Here is a 25,304-nt window from a genome sequence, read left to right as displayed (position 1 = left end):
CTCTGGTAGTCTGCTGCGGGACCGGGACAGACAGCTGAGGGGGGTCTGAATGTCCAACCGGGACGATCGGCGGACTACCGCGAAGTCACACGCGCCATCCACAGGTAAGTCACTGCTCGTGATCATATCCGAAACGTGGATGTTGGGAATTCATTCATTAACTGGCACTATAAATGGGAGACAAAGACACTTAGCCGTGTGTGTTTGAGGTACAGCAGTGGAGTTTGACAGAAGAAGGAGAGGTTCGTCCCCTCTGCCTGTCAGAACAAGCTCCACTCCGACACGTAACAGCTCGCTGTGGGCGCTTACTGTGGACCCGGACGCGTCCTTTTCCTCCCCTCTTTACTCCTGCCTATCGTGAAGAGGAATACATGGGATGGGTTGTAGTCGTAAGTGTGCTTACGCCACAATGGCTCGGATGGGTAACAAAAAAATGGCCGCACGTGTGGCGAGATGGTTGAGCGCACGGTTGTCCGGTCAGCCAAAGCGGCTCAGGCGTTTGGCACGGGATGTGGCACACTTGTTCGAGCGCGCGGATCCGTGCGCCAGATCCGCGCGGTGCCGATTCCAGGAAGATAAGAGGAAAGAGCTGCGGGTTGTAGCGCTGACAGGATGAGAAGGCTGGAACACGCGTACGTCCCAGTGTGACTGACTGCAACATCCACCAGCAAAGGAGGGTGGGCTCAAGGAAAGGACAGAGAGCCAGAAAGAAATATTTTTACTCTGTCATCAGACCAAATTAAAACTCTTTTATTTCTTTTATTTTGTTGACTAGACAAAAACTTTACCAGCGAGCATCAGCACACCCTGAACTATGAGCTAAAGCTGAATGAAAACACAGCAGACCCTTGGCTTGGCACAAACTGGCCAACCAGAGGTACAGCTAGACGACTGCATTGATTTTTATTTTCTGTCCTCCACTGGAAATGAATGAGTGCACCATCCCATAATAATCTCCTTACATGATGTCAGAACCACTTTATGCTGCCACTTAATCGAAACAAAACCAGGGAGACTTCCTTGCTCAGAGGAGCACAGCACAGGGTCACTTGGCAAGCTTTATAAGCAGTTTAGCATCGTGCACGTGACGGGGGAAGCCCATGCACATACACAACATCATTGTGGATCTGTCCAGAGAGAGGTGCTATACAGGCTATGCAGACCCCTGAGAGGAATAGATGTATCTTGTTGCATCTTAACAGGCACTTATGGGTGTTTCTCTGTTCATGTCAATGATCTAATCAGATTTAGTGACTCTCTTAGTGTAAACAAAAGGAGGAAAGGAAGGAGACTGAGTTAGTTAAGTACATCAGAGCAAGTCTGTAGTGGCTGCTGGGGATGTCCTTTAAGACTTCTGAGTCATGATTCAGGATGACCTTTATTGTTCTGCTGAAGTAAGACTTCTCAGCCCGGCTATGCATTTCCCCCTTGTGTCATCTCGGAGGAGGAACGCGTGAATTTCGAGTTAAACACATGCCCCCGGTCAGTGAGCCATGCTGAACCCCAAATCCAACCCTCCGAAGCTTCTTCGTTTCTATTATTAATTATCATGTGTGGGAGATAGGAGGGAGGGTAGAGACATAGAGCAATGGACTGGGGAAAGTGGAGTGACTCAGACCTCCCAGCTATGAACAACACATGTATGAGAAAGCTGTTATCTACATAATAATCCCTCCCTGCCCTCCACCAGGCTGCACCTCCCTGTTGTTAACGTGTAACTGACGCCATAGTAACTGTTATCATGAGCAAACGACATCTCTGCGAACACCAAACTAAGCCTCAAGCGCAAAGGAACATTATTTTGAAAAGAACCTTGTGTCAGAATCGCTGCCAGGCAAATGTCTGGCAGTTTTTGCTGCAGCCTATACTGCTGATTCACCAGATTTTATCCATCACAGAAGCCTTAAAGAAGCATGCCACTACAAACCACCAATAAAACAAGCTGTTTGCCAAAAAAGACGGCCTGGTTTTACATGTCTTTCTTGCTCAAATTGGTAAATAAAAGGTTGGAAACTCCTTTACAAACTCCACAAAAACTAAGTGATGAAAATAGGGAAGATGATAGAATAAATATCTAAGATCAACAGCTTCCTCATTTTTCTTTCTGGAAGCTTATTTGCATTGAGATGATGTAAGGCCATCGTTAGCGCATACCAGATCAAAGTCTCGGTCCATTTCCTGGAGGAGGCTCAGCTAGCAGGATACTGCAGGCTGTAGTTTTAGACAGAGGCTAAATCTGATTGCAGTATTTGGCAAAAAATAATTTAAAAAATCCAAATATGAAATAAGACAAAATCCTTCATTTTCCTTATCTCTTCTCCCCTTTTTACCACCCCATACCGCTCATCAGATTTCTCATCTTTAAACTTTTGCTGTCATTTTTAAGCACTGTTGCATCACCTCTCCCCGCTCCATCCCCTCCCTCTCTCCTCCTTAACACTAACGATCCCTAGCAGGAGGCTGGGAACGCGGAAAGGCTGCAAAGATGCAGGCATGGCCATGTGGCGGTTTAGATTATGTCAGGAGGGTACTCGTTATTAAGATGATGCGCGCTGGGCGCTGAGAGTTTCTGACGAGCTGTGTAATTATATCCTCCCAAGCTGTGAGGCAAAGTGCAGACATCCCACCAGCTGGAACCTCACCAGAGAGGAAATTGAGGTCATTTCTTGGTGATGTGTGGAAATGGCTCCAGTGCAGAAATTTATTGCCTTGAAAATGGTGGTGATTTGAGCATCAGGTGATGAGCAGAGGTAAGCGTGAATCAGCAGAAGGATGGAGTGGTTTGCTCATCGTAGAGGTGAATCGGGAGAAATTCAGGTGGCTTAATCAACTTCCTGCAGCTGCAGTCATAAAGTGATGACTGTTTGGGAAACATGGTTATGATTAAAAAAAATTAAGCATACATTGATCTGCTAAGATAGCCATCTTAGGGGGTCGCAGTGTAATCCTCTTATTGAGCAGCTGGAGTGACCTACATAGGGTTTGTCTGGAGGCAGAAGGTGATGGGTGAGAGGCACGACAGCATGGGGATGGCTATGTGATTGGAGTGGTTGTATGAATAGCCAGTTATTACACACTCATGTACATTTTCAAATACACACTGTTCTTATGAGTCTGCCACTGCAGCTCAGGGTTAAAGGAAGTTTACAAATTGCCCTGTAAACTTCCCCTGGAACCAGCCAGTGAAGTGACATCTTGACCTGAAGGCAGGACAGAGCTCACTGGCCTCTTTTGTGATTCTCAAGTCACTGAGAGGAACTAAGAGTGACGGCTGCTCTCAGAGCCCTGTTCTCCACAGAGCCTGGGGCACAGGAGGATACAGAATAGGGGTGGACAGAATATACAAACATCAGCTGAATAGTTCTCACGGGATGGATGCCTTATGGGGCAGGTTCTGAGTGTGCATTTGTGCTTCACAATCCCAAGGGGCGTAGCACTGTTCACCGTAGACTATAAACTTGCAAAATGTGCTCACTCCCACACAGCAGGTCTCGGGTAGAGTGCAGATTTCCTGCTAGCGTGACCAGAACTGGAGGAATTAAAACCACACATCCCGCTGATGTTTGCCTGCGCCTTTAATGGCATGCATATGCACATGCACACGCACGCATGTTTACATGAGTGAAGCGGCAGTGATGTTTTGTACAAGAACAAACCCTCTGATCCTCTCTATAATCCCTCTTCCATGAGCCGTCCATCATCTGAGTGCTTGGCAACGGGGAGGAACTTGGAGGGCTCGTTCTTTTATACGGACCAGCCAATGGCAGCCAGGAATGCAAATCACCATTTTCTGTGATTTTCCGTCCTGAGAGTTGGAAAAGAGGATCAGACTGCAGAGGTGTTGAGACAGCAGAGGAGTTCTGAGCACAGGACATGCTGAGTGAAAAGGGGAAATTATGGTTCAGCGGGGTTAGCATGTTGGCTGTCCTTCTACCTGTAGAGAGGGTCTGTTTTTAGATGGGGGTAGTGTCAAAAATAAGTTGTATAACCAGTCTGTGGGCTACTCTTGCTTGTGCTGTTGTTGACCCTAGCTAGCCAAAGAGAAGAGTAAAGTTATAACATACAAAGAGCTGAAGTGCACCAAAGAAAAGTGTCCACTGGCAGCCACTGTCTGTACTTTTCATGCTGTATTTGTGATTTTTTGAATGTTTTTTGTTTTTGTTTTTTATATTTCTCCCATTTTTATGAACTCTGATGTCACACCCTTCCCTGTTGCAGTCCACTATTCAACCAATCAGCATTCACCCGATGCACAACATCATCCAACTCAAGCAATGTTTAGTTGGGATTTTGAACAATTGCACAGAAACATGTTTGCATTGCTTAAAACCCCTCCCCATAGGGTCAGTGCAGGCAAATGAAGTCTGGTAATTCATCTCTACCAATTCTGCCAATAAAAGTGGTCAAATATCCAGCCAGAATTAATTCAGAAGCTTGTTGATGGCTACAAAAAGCCTCTTATTGAGGTCCAACTTGCTAAGGAGCATTAAACCAAATATTAATAGTAGTGTATGTATATATATTCGAGCCTGACTGGATACTTTAGGCCCTGTTTGGATTAGAGAAAAACCAAAATAAATCCAAACATGTGCAGCCAATTCTTCGTGTTTTTGCTTAAAAGTCATTAAAGATGTATTCTGTACAAACAATGCACCTCGGAAAAAAAACAGCTTAAAGAAATCATTAAAAGCCTGAATTTCTCATGATATTCATGCCCATGATGAGTGTGCATGAACTTCTGACTGCAACATATGCAAACAGACACATTTGTGGAACCATAAATTCAACATAAGACAGATCAACCTGGTCACTGAGGAGCTTTGTGCAGAAAAAACAAGCTACGCAAATATCCATCAGATTTTTATGGACCTTTAATTACAAAAGATTTTTTTGCGTTCCTGTGCTTATAGCTAGACAAGGTTATTTGGTAGGTTCTAGAAAAAGTGAAAGGGTGTTCAGCAACCACTCTTCTCTGTTCTCCCTCTAGACTCTCATGTTTTCTCTCTCCTCCTCTGAACTTCCCAAGACTTGAGAGGCTTTCCCCACAACCTTGTCTAATCTTTAAAGGATTGTTCTTTCTTTTTTTCTTCAAGACTCCTAATGTGCCTTTTATCTGGTCCTTATTGTCATGCTCTAAATCTCTCTCCTCCTCGGCTCGTCTGACATTCTCTCACTCCCTTTTACACACTCCTCGAAAGGCCAGATTGTGACCCTTGCTGTTTTTTGTTTCTTCCCGTCTAATGGTTTAGTTTTTAGGGGGACAGATATAATATTAATACAGATAGTGCATTCACTAAAGCACTGTATGGATGTGTATATGAAGTGGTGAGTGCTAAATAACTACCAGTCCAACTAACCATGAAGACTCTACTGCTTTGTGTTTCTACTCTGTGTTGCAGACAATCCTGGAAGTACTGTGAACAGTAGCGCTCGATCTGCTTTGATCAGCATTATTTCACAACGGCTCCTTTGCATTTTCTTCTGCATAATATTAAACAAATAAAAGGTTTTTATACTGACTAACATATACCAATACTGAAATACCTGGAAAGGTCCGATATCAGCCAAATGATATATCATAGGGCTCTGTTTCTTTGCTCCTCCCTCCTCATTTGGCCCCTTCGATTGGTCCATCTTGGCTCCCTGCCCCTTGATGCGGATGATTAGGCGAGGAACTGCCTGGTGACTTTGCCTCTATTAACATTCTTCCAGGGGATATCTTTCACTTCCAGTGAGCGTGCAGAACCTGATTTTAATCTGTGTTGTATAATGAACTGACCCCTGTACTCTCCCTCTTGTAATAGTAGGTGACCAGTTAGCTCTGGCACGACTGGGGAAAAAAATACTGCGACAGAAATAAGAGATAACTGCTAACAAGTGATGGGTGGAGGTTCCTCTGTGTTGTCATCACCTTTTTGTTAATTTTCTGTTGTGTGATTTTGCAGGAGGGTACTTGTTACCTAGGGAGCGGCTTAAGACCAAGATGTACCTGCGATGTGTGTGTTAGGGGAGTATATAAAAGAAGATTACTTTCTTGATTTAAGAGGTCTTCTAGATCATTTCTCATAATAAGTAAGCAGACATAGCTTGCAACTTTTATTAGACTATCGAAAGCCTTGACTGCTTGAGGTGAGAAAAATAAAGGGAACGTGAAAGAGGCTGAATGCAGTGAATTGTAATCTGTTGTTTTGTGGTTAAATATAGCTATCAGTTATATGGAATAACAGCATTTCAAAGCAGGTTTTTCTTCTTTATGCTGGCTTGCATTTTGTAACGGTCCATTTCACAATGGCTCTTAAGGGCAGCGTGAATGGGTTTAACTCTGCCAGACTTTGCAGTTTTATTAGACATAATTAAATATCGTACAGCGGGGCAGGGCATGTTGCTGGAAGGAGCAGTGCTTTCTGCCTGCATTCACAGTTTAGACAGAAAAGAAAAAGAAGCGAGGATGTGGTGTTTGAAATGGTTTTATGCGGCTGATGCAAAAATCCTCTTTGTGTGTGTATAAAGCTAATTCTGACTACTTAGACCTGAAGGTTCATTCTTGACAATGAAAACAGGATAAAACATTTTCGTTCATATATGAAAGTCATCAACAGACTTAAAACGCCCATGTTCTGAATACCTCATGTGCTTAGAGAGTCCTTCAAAGTAGGTGGGAATGTAGGATATAAGACAAAAACAGGGTTTGTACAATTCTAACAAGTTAATATGGTATGATCAACTTCATTCTTCAACACAGCCTGAACTCTCTTATCCTTTTTGTATTTTCTTTAAGTAGTCTTCAGGAATAGTTCTCCAAGCTTCTTGAAGGACATTCAAAGCTCTTTTTTGGATGTTTGGATCTTCTCTGGCTGCTTTTTGTTTTGTTCTATAACAAGATGATCCCACACTGCTTCAATAATGCTATGGTTCACACTCTGCAGAGCTCAATCCACGACTGACAGTGTACCATTGTGTGTTTTTCTATCCATGTATGCTTTTACGGTTTAGAAACATTGTCATGCTGAAACGTAAGCTGTTGCCAATGAGACTCTTTCCAAAAGGTTTGTATGGTGGATCAAAATCTGCCGGTACTTTTCTGCTTCGTAATTTGATCAAATTTGGCAATATTCCCAATACTACTGGTTGAAATGCAGCCCAAAACCATGGTAGAGTCTGCACCATCCCTTCCTTAAGAATGGCTCCTTGACAGCCATGCTTCCACTGAGACTGTCTTTACTGTATTTTCCTCTGTTTCTTAAGGACATGACTTTCAGATACTGTTTATTTTCTTTAAATTGTTTTGTTAGGTCTGCCCCCTTTTTCCCATAGATTCGATTAAAGAAATGTGAGCAAATTATGTGTTTTTGCGACAGGCTGCTAGTAACAAAGTCCTCAAAGATACAATTTAAAACTGAGAAATGCACAGCTTTAGTAACACTCCATCTTTTCTTCTGTACAGTTTCTTTCTTGAATATAAACTGTGCTGGACAAACAGTGAAAGAATGACTGTATCTGCATTACAGTGTGCAACAGCACGCTGAGACAGAAAAATCTGTAATACGACACCTCAGATGCTGGCAAACCTCTGCATGAGACTCAGCTAGGTTTGCAAGTCAAAATGAGAAGAGAGGTTTACTGGGTGTGAATGCATACCGCTTCGTCATTACTTTCAGAGAATAGTGGCCGTTTCCCACACAATGCCAGCTGATGATGCGGGCATTGCTGAATAGCTAAAGACATTAAATTGTCAGGGATTTCTGTTTAAAGGCATCCCACGAGAGGAAGGGATGACATAGACAGATACAAGTGATAATTCACAGGGAGACCGGAGTTATTGGGTGGGACTGGTAAGCACGACTGTGTATCTGAATCCTCAAGTGAGTTTATGTGAGGAATGATGAAAACTGGCATGCAGCAACGCAAACAGGACTGAATATTCATGGCTCATACGGATGATCCTCACAAACTTTCACACATCTCCCACCGCTTCTCCTGTCTTTTCAGGTCTTCACAGTTGACTGATGAGCAGCCAGTAGGACTGGGCTTGGGGTACACCGACTGGCATAGGTAAACACAACTTTCTCAACCCACCGGAGATGTTGAAATGTTTTTTTTCTTGCATGCTGACATGATTTTGTCGGTTCGCCGGGAGACCTGCCAGCCAGAACTGTGTCGGTCAGAAAACCTTTACTTTTAAAGATTTAATTTTGAATAATTAAGGAAGCAGCTGGTTTTCTTGTAAGTGTGTGTGTGTGTGTTTGTGTGCTTGTGTACCCATGTGGATTTCACTTTTGACAGCACTTCCTCTGTACTTGAAAGGGCCATGCTGATGTTAAACTAAAAGCGTGGGATTAAAGCCTCAGTTTTATATAACCAAACTCTGTATATATTTATTTAGCGTCCCTAAATCTTACCTGACTGTGACTTGCAGAAAGTACAGCTTTTGCATTGCTGGCTATTATTAGATGTCATTGTGTTTTCGATAGAATACGCAAAAGCTTCTCTCTCTCTTCGCCTTTTAAAGTACCAGCATGCATTTTTTTATATATACACAAATTTGCTCATTTCTGAATAATAGAACAATTGCTTTAATAATTTATAGCACAGTCTTCCTTTGCTCATTACAGATCTGGCGCTTGTGGATCAGTTGTTTGTTTGTTTTTTAAGTCTGTGCAGTCTTCCCAGGGTGCTTTCTTATGGCATGGTGCTTTAGTTCTTCTCATGCAGCTGCTCTGCCAAAGTTAAATTCTGTGTGAAGTCGGCAGTCGCTGCCTTACTTTCTAAAGACGAGCAATTAGATCGACGTTTTAGAGAAAAAACCTTGCGTGTGCGATCAGCCGTGTCGAGTGCCTGTAGTTCAGTTGGAGAAATGTGCTGTGACACTGCACTGATGGCCAAAGGGAAAATCTCTTGCCTCCCTCTGCACTCAGAGTCGTTGCCAGTGTGTTGCAGTGCGTCGCTAAAGGCCATTTCAGCCCTTGCCAAGCACAGCTATGTAGCATACTTCAGCCCTGTGGACATGTTTGAACACCAGATATGGCAAAAGAGGGAGAGAGAGATTCTGTAATCCAGTGCTTTCGTGGCAGGATTAAAATCCCGCGTCCTGAGTTGGGGGAGGGGTTGACTGGTATTGCTGAGGATGGGGTGGAGGGAGAGGCGGGGTGGATTAAAGCCTACAGATTTGCTTCTTGCACAGCTGTGACGCTCTGGGAGGAGCCTGATGGGGGGGCAGTGGGAGGAGCTTGTTCTAGATTATTCTCGTTTTTGCTTCCATGACTTTGGTCTTGATACAGAAATGGGGATTTGAATCTCAGGTTAAATCACAGCATATCCTTCGCGTCTTATAGAGCGCCATGGCTGCACTGATTCAGGGGGTCTCAAGCTGACTGTTGTTTCTTGCATAGCTGTAAAATTTGAAATGTCTGTCATTAGTCAGCCAGTCCAGCACCTGCTCACTCAGTGCTCCTTTACATGGTGACCAAAGCACATCGTCACATGTGTTATACAGGCTCAATTGACCTGCTTGTAGCTGCTTTCTGCAATCCAGTTAAGTACTCTTGAATACAGCAGTGTAGGGTTGGCTAGTTGCAGTACTTTGCAGTAGTGTCACTGCTGACATGATATTATAAGTTGTGTGGTTCTTGTGTGGTTGATGCTAATCTTTTACGTAACATCATGCTAGAGCTAAACGCATCAGAGCATTCAGCCAATGTTTGCTCCCTGTCATCATAACATCTAAGTCACATTTGTGCGCACAATGTATTTATTGTGATTAGAATTCTTATGTTATTATTCATAGAGTAATGGCCCATAGGCTGGCCTCCTACAAAAAATGGTCTAATTGGACTGTGCTGACATGGTCAGGCAGCTGTTTGTCTCTTTGTTTGTCTCTAAACCAAGTCGTAATCAGATGACAGACTAGGGGAGAACTTCCAAAATGTGGAGTCAATAATGTGTTTGGTATCACATCATGTCACATCTGCTAATGCTAGCACTGCTTAACCAGCAAGATTCCTTGTGATATTAAATGGAATGCTAATTTTGCCTGATAAAAAAATAGGCTTTAACAACTACTTACTGAAGAAAAGGAAGAGCCAATACTTTAAAGCAGGGGTAAGCAATGAATTTTTCCAAGGGGCCACATGAGGAACTGGGACTGTTGTTGGGGGCCGCACCACTAAGGTGAACTGAATTCTGGTCAGTTCCTAATTTTATCCCTATATAAGCTTATCAACTGCCTTAGAGTGCACTTTAGTATTCACTTTAAAGCATGTAATTTAAACATGTGAGCTGTACTGAACTTTATGATTATGAGCTTTTATTTAGCTCTTAGCAACTTTATGCTGCATAGCCTCAAAGAGTTCTTAGTAAGGATAGCAACATAACTTGCCTTTTATTTCCAAGAGAGCCTTGCTGTGATGTGTTAAAGTATTCTTTGTGAAATGTTACTTATTATCCTCAATATAAATCAAGACAGAGAGGGTTGAACGGTTATTAAGATAATATTTCTGTTAAGAAACAGTCATGCAGCCAGCAGCTTGTGCAGACGTACTTAGGCTAAAGGCAGAAACAAGAAAAACTGCAGTCCAAAAAAATGTGCATAATCCTGTCAGCACCTCGAGTCTACTCATTTAATGAGATGTAAGGTGGTGAGAGGCACATTCATTTTAGGGGGGGGAAAGCAAAAAATTAAAGAGAAAAATCTCCCGTTGGGCTGAGGAAGAATCAAAGAGTTGGACGACCACTGAGGGAATTCGTGTGAGCACAGTGCGCACAAACTGAGAGTTTCTGGCTTAGAGCAGAATAAGTGTGAATGGGAGCAAGAAGGAGGACAAGAATGGGAATGTAGGGTCAGGCCCTCTTTAGTAGCACTTATGTAAGATTACTTACATAATGACACATTCAACTAGTGTGTGTGAGTGTGTGTGCCTTTGTCTAGACAAGAGGGTTAACTTGACTTTGGGTGGGGTCAGGGATACAAGAGTAGGGGTACTCAAGCAGGCCTGGTAGAGGAGGATCGTGGGATTATGTGTGTGTGTGTTTATGTGTGTTATCAAAAGAGGCGGGGGTGGTAGTATGAGAAGGTATTAAAGTCAGAGTACAGGGAGGGAACTAGCAGGCACTGAATACATGTCCACATCTATGGGTGTGATCCAGCTTTCTGCCTCTCTCTGTCTCATTTCACGCCTGTCTTTGCAAACTCGTCCAACCATCAGCCTCTTTTCCTTTCTCTTTTTAAAAAAATATCTTCCTTCAGCTTTCCTGCTTCTCTTCACTCCCCTATCATTCCTCGTCTCTTAATATCCTCTGATATTAATCCCATTCTACTGTCGCTGTCTTTGTGTCTCTTCTCTCATTATTCGCCCTCAATCCCCTCTGTCTCTCTTGCTCCTAGCTCCCCTTTCTGCATTTTTTTTGAAGTGTGGAGGGTCAGCAGTGCCAGAAAAGACAAGACAGAAGACATATTGGCAGAGCTACTGGTGGTTTACTCGTGGTTAGCCTTAGCATACTTGTGGCAACAGGGAGGAAGAAGCAGAGCTTGGCGATGGTCACAGCAATGGAGGATTCCTGTCCCAATGGGGTACGGGAAGAGGAGGAGGTGACACCCCTGGGACAGCATGCCGTGGAGGGGCCCCCGGCTGTACGATCCACCCAGGGAGCAGAAACATCTGGAGGTGAGGACAGTAGGAGGAAGATGGGAGCTTTCAAATATTAGGATGAATAGTGGGATATTGTTATCTTTCATTTAAGATGGAAGGCTTTAGATGGGTAACTAAAATGGTTTTTTCAGCTTCATGTGGAAAGTCTTTAGAGCGACAGTTCCCAACATTTATATCCCCACAGTTGCGTCAGATTTGCTTGAGTCCCCTGTGATGGATACCAAGCCATGTTTCAGATGTGAATAAATAAAGCCTTGTCCACACAGGACAGCAGTTTGTTAATGTGCGTTTAATGCAGCTGATGATTGGTCGCTACCAGACAGGCTAGGTAACATTAATGTATTTACTATTCTGTCATACTTCAATCAACGGTATCCTGTGCTGTGATTGATTTATCAGTGGGCCGATATCATCATCATTTATAAATGAAGATTTAAAAAAATAACCAAGTAAAGTAACAAATACAAAAACTGTGAGCGACGAGGTTGCCCAGTTTGCCCACGAGAGAGCACTCTGCAACTTTCCTGTTGATAGCACATATATGAAAACCACAACAACCAGTCTATCGGAGCAGATTCAGGCAGAGGGTAAAAAGTAAATAATAACTGCACACAACAAGTGTTTCATATGTCTGAAAGAAGAAAAAATTTTGCCCGATATATCCAAAAAAGGTTTAACTTTTAAATCGTAAATATAGTAGTATCGTTATCTGTCTACAAAAAAACAGGCTCTATTTTAAACCAGTGCTAGTTTAGATGTAGATAAGACAATTTTTCCATTTCTAATGCTATTTGAACATTTATCCAAATCTTTTAGCAGTTATCTGTTACAACCAATAATTTCTCACTCTTTATTAATTCATTTTAGAACTACTTTATTTGACTTTTATTCTGTTCTACTTTGATTAATACATGAATTTGAACCTAAATTAGCCACTTTTACTTGCAGCTATAAGTTTCAGTTAAATCCTTTGTCCGTTTTAGGCTAACATTTAGTTAGCTAACATTTAGCTAGCTAAAACCTGCTAACAATATTTAACACACATCAGTTTATTCAGTTCTCTTTTCAACAGTTTATCAAGTAAAAGCCAACTAATTCAGTCATTTAAATTATGTATTACTTTAAGTTAGCATTTCAGATATCCCTGATTCTTTCCTAAGCAGTCTAAACATGCTCTCAGTCCTCCCAGTTAGCGCCTTGGTGTTACAGCTGACACAGGATAATCAAGTGTAATTATGTTTAAAGTAGTTTATGTAAACAGCAGTATTTCAGCCTACCTTTGGGATCCAGTCAAGCGGTTAAGAAGCGCTGCTTTACAGCAGCTTTAGCTGTGAGAGTCCCAGGAACTGCACTGCACTTCTGAAAAAAGAAAAAAACAGACCTCAGATATATTTTGTTATGGATGATGTGTCAGTGGAGTTGCTTCTCTGACAGTCATCTCAGAAGCTAAAAAAAAATAAAAATAATGATACCATGTTTAATACAAGTTGCGAGGTTTTTTCTTTCTCCTGGGATTTCATTCCTTGAGAAACAGAGCAGTGATCTCTGCATCAGCATTCAGTGCACATCGTGCTCGTAGGTGTGCATACCGAGGCAGTGGTTAGATGTTGCAGACAAAAGTACCACAGAGGGAGGAATTACAAGGAGGTAAAAGAGAGTGATTCATTATATATGAATAAATCATCTGGAAAAAAAACAACTGTTTGGTGCTGTAATCTCTTAGCTTTAACAACTCCTTCAGGCCACAGCGTTTGGATCTCTGTGTCATATTTCAAAAGATTATGTAGACTTTAGTTTGAAGGCTTTAGTTCATTTCCCAACTTTTACCGGACAGAAGTTTTAACAGGTAATATGCACAGAAGCGTGGACGAGTAAGGGTTCCTGTTGTCGGGGATGCAGTAAGTAGGTAAAGGTCAATGAAGACGACACCGGGATATACAAAAGGTTTCAGCTGTGTGTTATTGTGTGTATGCTTGAGGCTTTCACTCCGGATATGTTCATGTTTTGCAGTAAACGTAGCTTTATTTATTGCATACAATTCAAAAGTTAGTTGTGCCATGGTAGTGTTAAGTTTCCATATTTGTCTTGTCTGTGTGTGTCTGTGTTTGTGTGTAGACGCCTTTTCCGTTGCCCTGTGGAAGATCTGTGTGTGGTTCCCCCAGAAGAAATAAATGATTGTGTCCATATGTCCGTACTGAGTCTTAGATTGTGCTGTTGTGCCTTAAATACACAAAGCTTCATTGATATACAGGTTTGATTGTCTGCAGTGCTGTTTTTAACCTTCTTCCCCCCTATTTGTCCTTCTTAAAGAGGATCATAAATATTTAAGGTCTGTTTTGCAACGAGCCTGTTGTTTATGCAGTCTCCCTGCGCTCCTGTGGTTATCAGACGCTGTAGAGCCCGAGTTGAACTGTGACTGTTTCAGTGCAGCAAACCAGAGAAAGCAGAATTTAAACAGTGATTAAACTGAGATCTAAATCACAGAGAGGCATTCATTTGGATTGAAATCAGCAACCAGAAGGAAACGTGTGTTACACAAGAGATGCTACTTTTTTCGGTAATATTTTACAACTCTCCCACATGGTGTGATGCTGCAATTTATCTTGGTTAAAATGCGTTCCAAACTTTTAATGCTTGTGCCTCTTTTACATAAGGAAAAGCTGATTAAACATTTTTAAAGTGCACGTCAGCAGAGCTGCACTGTGGTCAAGTGGCAAAGGGTCATATCACATTTGTATAAATGTCCTGAGCGGCTCCTCAGTCCAATACGACTCCTATTCCTTTCTTTCTTTATTTTTCATCTTTTTGTTACTGTTTCTTTTAAATAAAAGCTAAATGTCCAATATTTTTTAATAGGTATACATGCCAGATTGCAAACCCTACCAAAAATATAATATATAGACGTCAGCATTTCATAATCTGTATTTTCAAAGCAGCAATTTGGCATGGGGCACTTTATTCTAAAGAGGGGGCTGAAGTCATAGACTATAGCTTGACTTGATGACATGGAACATGTCTCAGGGTTTAAGAGTAATAATGGGTTAGTGAAGCAAAACGCAGAGTGAAATCATAGAGTGAATCAACTGTATACAAGTGCTGACCGGACATAGTTATTACCCACATAGGTGTAAAATGACACACACATACATTTCCAGGGATTTAAATGGCTAAAATGTGCTTAGATTGGCTTTAAGACACTGGCATTAGGGCGTTTAGCTAGCTGATACCTACAGTCCACACCTCTCCCTGTCTCTGTTTATGTTAACAGCATAGAGGCTGACTGCATCCGAATCCAGGAGCCTTTAGTTGAATGTTTAGGGCCTAGAGGGAATCTGAAAAAAAAGCACTTTGAAGCTTTAAAGTTAAGCTTTTTTAAAGTGAATATACACAACTGTGCACACTCTGAGCAGACCAGGCTTAATATTCTGGGGTGCTTGTCTGTGTATACAAAGTATGTGTATCCAAAACTCTCCCAGAGAACAATACATGGTGTCTGTCGGCCAAATCTGCTCTTGACTGACAGCGCTGACTCAGGGTAGGACTGGCTGCCTTGACTCATAGACCATTTGCCAGCTGTGTTGTGACATTTGGGTGAAAGCTGGCCCAGGCAATACTTACTGTAACATGTTTCAAGCCCAGCTCGTGACTTTTGGGCCACATCTGCCACACACTGCACTTACCATATTGGCCCATCTTATGCTGTCTAGGCCACATATCATTTTCAGTGCTGTAATTAGTACCAAAAGCATCCCAGATTAGATCCAGATGTTATCCTGGCTGTGGAGTTTAAACTGAGTGAAAGCATGCCCGTTCACTGCATCTGAAACATTTGGGTCTTCTTTTGCACTGGAGTGTGAGCAGATCTCTTTTTGCTGTTGCTTTGCCTTCAACAGTGTCATGGATGTTTACACTCTGAATGACTTTCAGGCCTGGCTAACTCGGCTTTTCTCTCTCTCTCTGTCTCTGTTTCTCTGGATCTTTGTGTCTCGTCCCATCCGTCCAGCCATGCAGCAGGTGTTGGATAATGTGGGTGAGCTGCCCACCTCTGCCGGAGCCAAAGACATCGACCTGCTCTTCCTGCGCGGCATCATGGAAAGTCCCATTGTACGCTCCTTGGCTAAGGTAGCACACACACATAGCTCAGGGCAAGCAGCAGTGAGCAGACAAACCACTAGCCAGCTTCAAGCTCCCCCACACGTTGCTCCCAGCAATGCTTTGCTTGCTCTGGCTGAGGCGCTGAAGTACAGTAAGGCTTTGATTAACACACAGTGCTATGTGCATCAGACCTAATGCATAATGACTGTAAGAATATTGTGCAGCTTTGCATATCTGTGCCTTTTTTATTGACAGTGCATGCACCTACGAACACGCCTTCACTGCTGTTTGAAGTCTAGTGTGAAGTGAGTTCAGTTTAATCACAGCTGTAGCTCCTCCAGACAGGGTCTTGTCATGTTGTGCTTTTTCAAATGCTCCCTGTAGAGCATCATATCATATCGACAATCACGGCTACTGAGCAAGTCTCACTTTCTGTCATTCAGTCTTTGCACATCCAAATAAATACCAACAAAACCAGGAAGGTTATGAAAGGCAACCACCATCTTTCCACTTTTCCTGAGCTTCTTTGTCTCACCCAGGCTCAAGAGCAGCTGGAGGAAGTGAAGCTGGAAGCGGTGCAGGACAATAACGTCGAGCTGGTGACAGAGATCCTGGGCGACATCAACAACCTCAAGGTTAAAGACGACAGCGCGGCTGAGTTGTCTCGAATCCTCCAGGAGCCGCACTTCCAGGTGAGCCAGAGCAAGAGCGAGCACAGTTAGGTACGCTAGAACAGACGCCGTTAACACAAGCACTGATTATTAACTTAGCTTGTGAGGTAATATGTGGCAACCCAAAACACTATGATAAACCAGATGCTGTTTTACAGCACTGTACTTATAATGTTATGTCATAATCGATACATAACTTCTGGTGTTGCTGCTCTCTGTTGGCAGCAATAAAACTTTCACTGTCTCTTAAAAGCAAAGCGAATATTGACTCTGAATCTGGGAACAGTGTCTCCCTGTGGGCCTCATGAGGAATAAAACTTGTGTTTTATCTAAAGCGCTCTTGTTTAAATAGTTCTTAAAAATTGTATCCTATCATATTGGTTTTGGCTTTGCTGACTCTTCTGCTTCATTGCTAAATGTCCTGTTATGGCCTCTCTCTACTCTATATTTCTTCATTTAGCTGTTATATATTGACCCCCCATACATTTGTTGAGTGGCACACTGCATGTTTTCATCCTGTTTTCTACATTTATTTCTACATCAACATTCATTTCTTGATGCTACCTGAGAAAAAGTGGTTAGCTTGAAAAGAATACAGCCTTTTAAATGCAATCATTCCATATAATTATTGAATGTACATATTTCCAAATGATGCACACTTTTTTTCCACCTTATTCTACATCTACTAGCAGTAGTTGTTGTAATGTTATTGCACGTTTCTAACATGGGGACTGTTTTTCATCTGAACAGTATGTCGTACTCTAAATGTTTTGACAGTAGCTACAGGGGCACAGATCAGATGTTTTGGAGCCTGTGCTCATGCATCAGTAGAACACTAACCTCTGTGCCTGAACTTAGCAGGGGCTTTATGCAGGCAGGGCCAATAGGAGGTAGATTTCTGAGCCGAGCGAAGCCCCTGCACCAATCAGAGCTCTTTGTGCCTTTAGCTGAAAGATAAGACTCTGTTGACCTACTGAGCGATAGAGATACGGCGAGCGGAGGGGGGAAAGCAGGCTAGGTGGGAAAAGGAAAACAGATATTACATCACAAACTGAGTGTTTGATTATACAGACTTTTCGTATTCTTCACCAGTGAGCGGTTGGTGGTGATTTGGAACCAGTAATATCTGGGGGAAAAGCAACTTGAATGAAAGCTGTTGGAGGAATCAGACATTAAGTGATTAGATTTGGGTGGTTATCCATATTTGGGATTTTATCCATTAGATGATTGCTTTTTAAGCCGCACCTAAATTATTAATATGCTGGTTGGCTGTTTGGAGGTATAACTGTCCCGTTTCACTGTTATAACGTCTGCCAACAGAGCTTTTCTATTCACTTGAAACATCAAATCACAGTTTTGTTAATATTACTGTGAGGAAGACTAAATTTCCACTGTGGTCACAAGTGACATTTACAATAAAACTACTGAGGGAATGGAACTCAGTAATGTATCGACTTTTCTTTTGCGAAAGTGTAATTGTGCTTCTTCCTCTACAGTAAGTTGTAGTTAAGCCTTAGCACTCTCCTACCCACTCCTTTTTTTCTTTCTCTCAGTCTCTTTTAGAGGCTCATGACATGGTAGCCTCAAAATGCTATGAAGCCCCGCCTCCGACTGAGACAGCCAATGACGCAGCGGTGAACAGCGCTCTTATGCAGGCCGATGCCGTGCGCATGATTGGCATTCGAAAGAAGGCCGGGGAGCCACTGGTGAGAGGAGACTGCACGCTGACTGAATGTGTTTGCATGAATGTGCCACATTATTTGTTTGATAATTCAATTTAAAATGCTCCAAAAGCTGCCAACACTACAAACATGGTCGATAGGTTACTAAAATTAACAGGGGTGAGGCTTAGCAGAAACACACCCCCCCCACGAGCCAGCACCTGGTGACAGTGGAAAGAAAAAACTCCCTTTTAAGAGGAAGAAATCTCTTGCAGAGGCTCCAGGCGCAGGGAGGGGGTGAGTGTGAATGCGCAGGAATCAGAGGTAATAAAACATCCCTCTCCCTCTTCTTCCTCTCAGGGTGTGACATTTCGTGTGGAGAAAGACGACTTGGTGATCGCGAGAATCCTTCACGGAGGCATGATTGACAGACAGGGTCTGCTCCACGTGGGCGACATCATTAAGGAAGTAAACGGGAAAGACGTTGGCAATAATCCCACTGAGCTCCAGGAGATGCTCAAAGACTGCAGCGGAGGGATCACCTTGAAAATACTCCCGAGCTACAGAGACGCTCCTGCTCCTCCACAGGTGAGCACGTACAAGCGCAGGCACGCACTCTCCTGCTTATGTAACTGGTGACAGATGTTGGGTGGTGGCACCATCCTGACGATATGTCCTACGGCCTTCCCACAATCCCTCGCGCAGGAATTTGAACTCTGGGAGTCCTATTAATAACACTCCAGATGCTATCTAGGTCACACTAGCAGTTTCTGTGTCATGCACGCACTCCAAATACACGCACATGTGTTTGGAGTAATTTCATGCTCTCTGACATGCAGAGTACAGTAGTGTGTGACGCTGTTGTACAGTTCCCCTCAGACACGCTCCAGTTATGTCTTCTGAGCAAAAAAAACATATATATATCTATATAGATATATACCTTGAATCTTGGAACACATAAACCTGGAAATGCTTATAAACTGAATGAAGAGCAGTAAAAGTGAATGAGACGTAATGCAAAATCACTTCCTGCTCTGTGGCTCAGAGCGCGCTGCACAGTATATTTCACTGGGTTGTTTTATTGCTTCCTCTGGCTGCTTGTTTAATCTAATGCTCTGGCCAAAGCACTTACCCTTTCTAGCAAAAGCCCGTGCAGCGTGTTGACGCAGCATGAAGAGCTGTGTCGGCTGCGGCTGTGGGAAACGGGCCGTAATGGGTGTGAAAGAGCTGCCGTCACCATGCCGACGTGTGAGAAGCCATGCTGAGCTAAAGCTGCTTTGTCTTTCTTGTTGTTTTGTGAACGCCCATCTGTCCTCTTGAATCCTAATTTAAGCGCTTCAGGAGCTCACACCTGTTCCTCTGTTCCTCACAGGTGTATGTCCGGCCATACTTTGACTATGATCCCGCCAATGACAGCTTGATCCCTTGTCGGGAGGCAGGTATGGCCTTCAAGAAAGGTGATATTCTTCAGATTGTAAACAGAGAAGATCCCAACTGGTGGCAGGTGAGCCTTCCTTCACAGACTGTCTTTGACTGAACTTTAAACTTTCAATTTTCTAAATTTAACTTTGAACTGATCTGCGCCAGGCATGTCACGTAGTGGGTGGTGCCACGGGTCTGATCCCCAGTCAGTTCTTGGAGGAGAAGAGGAAAGCTTTTGTTCCCAGAGATTTGGATGGATCAGGTAAGTACCCTACCTGTACTTCTTGGCAGTGATGCCAGACCTTTGTGTAAACACTCTGTGAAAGATTCCTGAGCTAAAACTCACCCAAGTTCTTAATGTCTCTCTTAAGCCGAGGCTGTTTTTGAAGGGATGGAGTGGCCTGTGAACTGGTTTACTGCCAGACCTCTATCACTTCTAAAGCTTTTAGCTGATTGATGGCAAAAAAAAGAAAAAAAAATCATGGGTAGTTAGTATTTTCGGTGCATGTCTGCCCCCGTCTGGCCAAATGCTGTAACAGCAAAGATATAAACGTGCATATTTGTCTTGCAGGAATTCTTTGTGGCACCTTGGCTGGAAAAAAGAAGAAGAAGATGATGTATCTAACAGCCAAGAACGCAGGTCAGAATATTCTTCATGGTCTAGATGTTTGGTTAATGTCTTCATTGTCTTTCTCTACAAGTGGCTAACAGCTTTGAAATGTCTTTGAACAGAGTTCGATAGACACGAACTGCAGATCTATGAGGAAGTGGCAAAGGTTCCTCCTTTCCAGAGGAAGACGCTGGTTCTGATAGGTGCCCAAGGAGTAGGGCGACGCAGCCTCAAGAACCGATTGATGGTCCTCCATCCCACGCGTTTTGGCACCACTATACCATGTACGCCACACTCGGGTTTCGAACCGCTTTTCTCAAATTTTGCAACAACAGTGTAACATTTACCCGATTCATGTCTTCTGTCAGACACCTCACGGAGACCCCGTGATGAGGAGCTAGGTGGCAACTCCTACCACTTTACCTCAAGGACAGAGATGGAGGCTGATGTGAAGGCCGGCCGCTTCCTGGAGCACGGCGAGTACGACGGCAACCTGTACGGCACAAAGATTGATAGCATTCACGAGGTGGTCGCAATGGGACGCACCTGCATCCTGGATGTCAACCCACAGGTATGAGAGGGGTCCAAAGCGAGCGAATGTCAGGCAGGGTTATTTTCATGCAGTGAAGGGTGGCTTTGACGTACAGCATTTACTCACTGTGTTTGACTTTCAGTGAGAACATTGGAGAGTTTTGTTAGGTGAAGTTTGGAACAGCGAGTTTGTTTCAGTTGAGTTTGCATTGTTTCAGAAAGTTTACTTTCAGTTGAGTTTTTATTAGTTCCACTTTTAGATTTATTCTTTTTAATTAATCTAATATTGGTGGATGTTTGTCAGGGGAACATATTTTTGGAAGTTCAGAAATTACATCATATATCAGAGTCATGTAGACTTGCCAAGTCTTAGTGCACCAAAGCCTCATGAGACAGTGTGGTTTTCAATTGCAATTTCAGATATACTTTTGCTTTTAAACTATAATAACCTTGTGTTAAAGGATTTGAAAAAAAATATGCTACTCAAAAGCACTTAAAGGAACACATTAATCAGTATAGCAGTATAGCATCAAGTCAATTAAACTTCTATGATATCGATCTGATCAGTTAAGTAGCAGAGGCGGTATTTAATGTTTCTTGATTGTTTTTTCACTAGTTTTCCATTTGGCTAAGGCCAGTGTCACTACTGATATTATGAGGTGATACTTGGGCCCCATAGAGGTTGGACAAAAGGTCTAACTCCTCCAAGATGGCACATCAACTCATGCCACTACCAGAAGGTTTGCTGTGTCTCCCAGCATTGTCTCAAAAGCATGGAGGAGATTCAAGCAGTCGGGCAGTTACTCTAGGAGAGCTGGTGAGGCCCGAGGAAGGTCCTTAACCCGTCAACCATTAGTCAGTAGGATCGGTATCGGCCCCTTTGTGCAAGAAGGATGAGCACTGCTGAAGCTACAAAATTACCTGCAGTAGGACACTGGTGTGAATATATTTGACCATACAATCAGAAACAGACTTCATGAGGAGGATGGTCTAAAGATGCCTAAGCGTCTTGTGGTCTCTATATTCACTGCCCTGCACCATGGAGTCTGATTGGCATTACCTGTAGAACACCAGAATTGGCAGGCCATTAGTTATCAGGATGAAATCGTTGGACCCATTGTCAGACCCTAGGCTGATGCGGTGGGTCCTGGGTTCCTCCTGGTGCACGAGAATTCCCGGCCTCATGTGCAAAGAATATGTAGGCAGTTCCTGGAAGAGAAGAACTCTGGGATATTATGTTTCCGTCTATTCAACTTCCCCAGGGCCAGGTCCCTGTTCCAGATCTGGGAGGAGACCCCAAGGACACCAGCCAGTCTCTCATAAGAAGCATGCCCCAACATTGTGAGGCATGCATGCAAACTATTGCTGCAATGAAATTTTGCCAAAATGTGTCATTTTTTTCACTTTGATTTTTGGGGTGTCTTTGAATTCAGACCTCTGTAGGTTGACAATTATTATTTCAAATAATGTGGCATCCTTTCATTCCTAACACATTACCTGGTCCATGTAAGTATAGTATAATGAAAACATCTGTGTCTCTCTTCAGGCTCTGAAGGTACTGAAAACAGCAGAGTTCATGCCTTATGTGGTGTTCATCGGAGCACCAGATTTTGATACTCTTAAGGCCATGCACAAAGCTGTGGTGGATGCAGGGCTCACAACTAAGCAGCTCACGGTAGGTTAACAACACCCATGCGTAACAATGGGATGAAGTAAACACACACAAACAACCGTGCTGTCTTTCACACACACACACACACGCATACATAGTGATATGCTTACATTATCTGTCACTGTTTTTTGACATTTGAGCCCTCACTTACATATCATGGGGATAACCGTGCAATATTTTATGTCAACTGTAGTCAATCACAAAAACTATGACTGATTCACTGAGATAAAAGACACACTAAAGACATTTGAAAAAAGGGTCTGGTGGTAACTGGTGGCCTGAAGGGAATAAGTTTGCCTCTCATTGTTTAAGATTTTATTCTCCCCCTGGTTTTATTAATGCTTTTAACACTTTTAAGGTTAAATCACCCTCATATGCTTTCTATGTGGGCCTTACTAAAAAGAAACTGAGGGACAGGGTGGCTAAATATAAGTATGCCGATTTGAATGACCCTGTGGCCAAAACACTGCCTGGAAGCAGATCGTGTTACTTGCTGGTCAAACAAAATCCTTCTAAAAGTACCTTAAATTACATACAGTCGTGGTGAAAATAAAGTACACCATCTATCATCTCTATCATTGTACATATCAAAACAAAAAAATCTGAGATGAACAACAGCATACGACATATTATGCTATGTTCTTAAAGCCAAAATGCAGAAGCGTCATGTTAAAAGTGACATAAACCCCTTGATTTAGGAGAAGCACCTTTAGCAGCAATAACTTGAAGTATGACTTCAGTAGTTTCGCACATCGTTGAGGAGGAATTTTGCTCTACTCTTCTTTACGACGTTGTTTGAACTCATTTGTTCTCGGAAGCTCCCACCAAACCATTTGAATCAATCTGAGGTCTAAAATTTTGACTGGCCCATTGCAGCAACTTGATTCTTTTCTTTTTCAGTCATTCTGTTATAGATTTGCTGCTTTGTTTGGGATCATTGTCCTGTTGCATGACCCAAGTTTTAGCTGTTGGACAGATAGCTTTATATGTGGCTCTAGTAGAGTTTGGTATACAGAGGAGTTCATGGTCAACTCTATGACTGCAAGGTGCTCATTTCCTCTGGCTGCATATCATCACGCCTCAAACACAGTGCTTGGCAGTTCATATGAAAGTGTTTGTGCTGATATGCTGTGTTTGGTTTTGTCCAAATGCGGTGCTGTGTGTTATGGCCAAACGTCTCCACTTTGGTTTCATCTGTCCAAAGGACATTTTTCCAGATGTTTTGTGGTTTGTTTAGATGCAACTTTTTAAACTTAAGCATTGCTGCCCTTTCTTTTTAGAGAGAAGAGCATTTCTCCTGGAAATCCTTCTAAACAAGTTCGTTTTTTTCCTAATTGAATCATCATGAACTTTCACATTTATCGTGCTGAGGCCTGTAAACGGTCTGACCTTGAGGTGAATGTGTCTGGAAGTTCATTCCTGGGAAGACTGGCAACTGTCATGAATGCTTTCCACTTGAATGCTCCAGACCAGCAAGCTGGCAAAGGTTCTGCCTTTATGGAGGTCCTTACATTTGTTGATCATCAGTTAATCAGGCGATTTTGAATTGATTGACAGCACTTGACCTCTTTTAGCAGCACCATATCAGCTGCACATTGCTGCTAATATGGAAGAAGTAAGGGTGTAGTTTTTGTCTTTGTTGCACTGTTTCTGCATTTTTGGCTTAGTTTTTGTAAGACACAGTCTGTTGTGTTATATTTTGTTCTTCTGTTCTTGAAAGACCAGGTTATTTTTTACTGTGACCTGAAAGGTAAAACCTTAGAATTGACAGAGGATCTACTTTCTTTTTACCATGACTATAAATATCCATACACTCATCATTTGTCCACCTGTCCTGGTCTTCACTGTTATGTGCTGGAATCCTGACACTCATGCATACAACTTGGATTTATCCCCAGAACTGACCTGTCCTTCATGTTTCTGCAGGATGTGGATCTGAGGAAAACGGTGGATGAGAGCGCCCGCATCCAGAGGGCTTACTGCCACTACTTTGACCTGACCATCATTAACGACAACCTGGATAAGGCCTTCGAGACGTTACAGGCAGCCGTGGACAAACTGTGCAGTGAACCCCAGTGGGTCCCAGTGAACTGGGTATACTGAGGACTAGCACCACTCGTTACACTGTCCAGTCTACGTGGGCCTCAGTGACCCACCAACATGTATGCGTGTATGTGTGTGTGTGCTTGTGATCACAAAGGCCAAAGAAGACGAAGGGCAGAGATACTACTGCAAGTAATCAATGAAATCTCATCGCTCTTTCTCCTCTCGGGCCTGCAACTTTTTTCTACTCGAAACTCAAAGGGAAAGAGTGCTTATTTATTTTATAACTTTTTATGAAAGATCTTTCTATTCAGTGTGGGATTACGGTGAGAATGAAACAAACCAACCATGAGAAAAAAGAAAAAAAGTCTTGTCACGTGCTCGGGCCATACTTTTTTGCATTAATTTATTGTTGTAGTGTCGTTTTGTAGTCGTTTTCCTTCATTTTTAAATACTTCTATCAGTCTTCCTTCGCCGACACGGAGGATTCACGGTCGCCACCCGAACTCCAAAACAAAGACGAGGACAAGGCGATCGATGACAAGAACTTGAAGCCTTCATTGTCCAAGAAATCTCGCGGCGTGGCACATGTTGAACATCATTGCTCTGTTTTCTTTTCACCTTCATTTACTTGAATCCCTAATGTTATTTTTTAATGTCGTTAGCCCCAAAATCCTCAATCGGTTTTCTCCATGAGCGAGGGGCTAAAAAGCTCATCCGGTATGTAAAAGAAAAACAATATTATGACGTACTTTTTAAAAGATCAAACACCATGTCTGTTCATTTTCTCTAGTTTTATTTTGTTTTTGCTATTTTTTAATCAGCGTGATGATTAGTAGAGTGTAGCATTCAATCGTTTGCTTTGTTTTTATCTCTATCGTCTGTTTGTCTGCAGTATGAGTGTCACAGTGTCATTGGCCATCATCTTTACCTGCTACAATGTATTAATGTTTT

At 42.7% G+C, this 25,304-nt stretch overlaps 1 protein-coding gene across 4 annotated transcripts; it reads left to right on the top strand.

Moving 5' to 3' along the window:
- Positions 1-25,113, top strand: pals2b (protein associated with LIN7 2, MAGUK p55 family member b). 4 transcript variants are annotated; one of them, XM_065471090.1, is made up of 14 exons: positions 1-104; positions 7,990-8,052; positions 11,381-11,660; positions 15,649-15,749; positions 16,280-16,432; positions 17,965-18,117; positions 18,433-18,660; positions 19,445-19,576; positions 19,660-19,756; positions 20,066-20,134; positions 20,227-20,388; positions 20,473-20,675; positions 22,182-22,310; positions 24,234-25,113. In XM_065471090.1, the coding sequence occupies exons 3-14, from the start codon at positions 11,531-11,533 to the stop codon at positions 24,408-24,410; spliced, it is 1,734 nt and encodes a 577-aa protein (XP_065327162.1). In that variant the 5' UTR covers positions 1-104; positions 7,990-8,052; positions 11,381-11,530; the 3' UTR covers positions 24,411-25,113. The 4 variants fall into 4 exon arrangements, with proteins under 4 accessions (XP_065327162.1, XP_065327159.1, XP_065327161.1 ...); XM_065471087.1 differs by having other exon boundaries at positions 15,649-15,767; XM_065471089.1 differs by having other exon boundaries at positions 11,202-11,660; positions 15,649-15,767.
- Positions 25,114-25,304: the final 191 nt, after the last annotated feature.

Source organism: Pelmatolapia mariae, linkage group LG22 (assembly GCF_036321145.2).
Source record: "Pelmatolapia mariae isolate MD_Pm_ZW linkage group LG22, Pm_UMD_F_2, whole genome shotgun sequence".
In the NCBI taxonomy this organism is placed as follows: Eukaryota; Metazoa; Chordata; class Actinopteri; order Cichliformes; family Cichlidae; genus Pelmatolapia; species Pelmatolapia mariae.
Note: the sequence above shows the minus strand (reverse complement) of the source record. Positions and strands in the feature narration are given on the sequence as shown.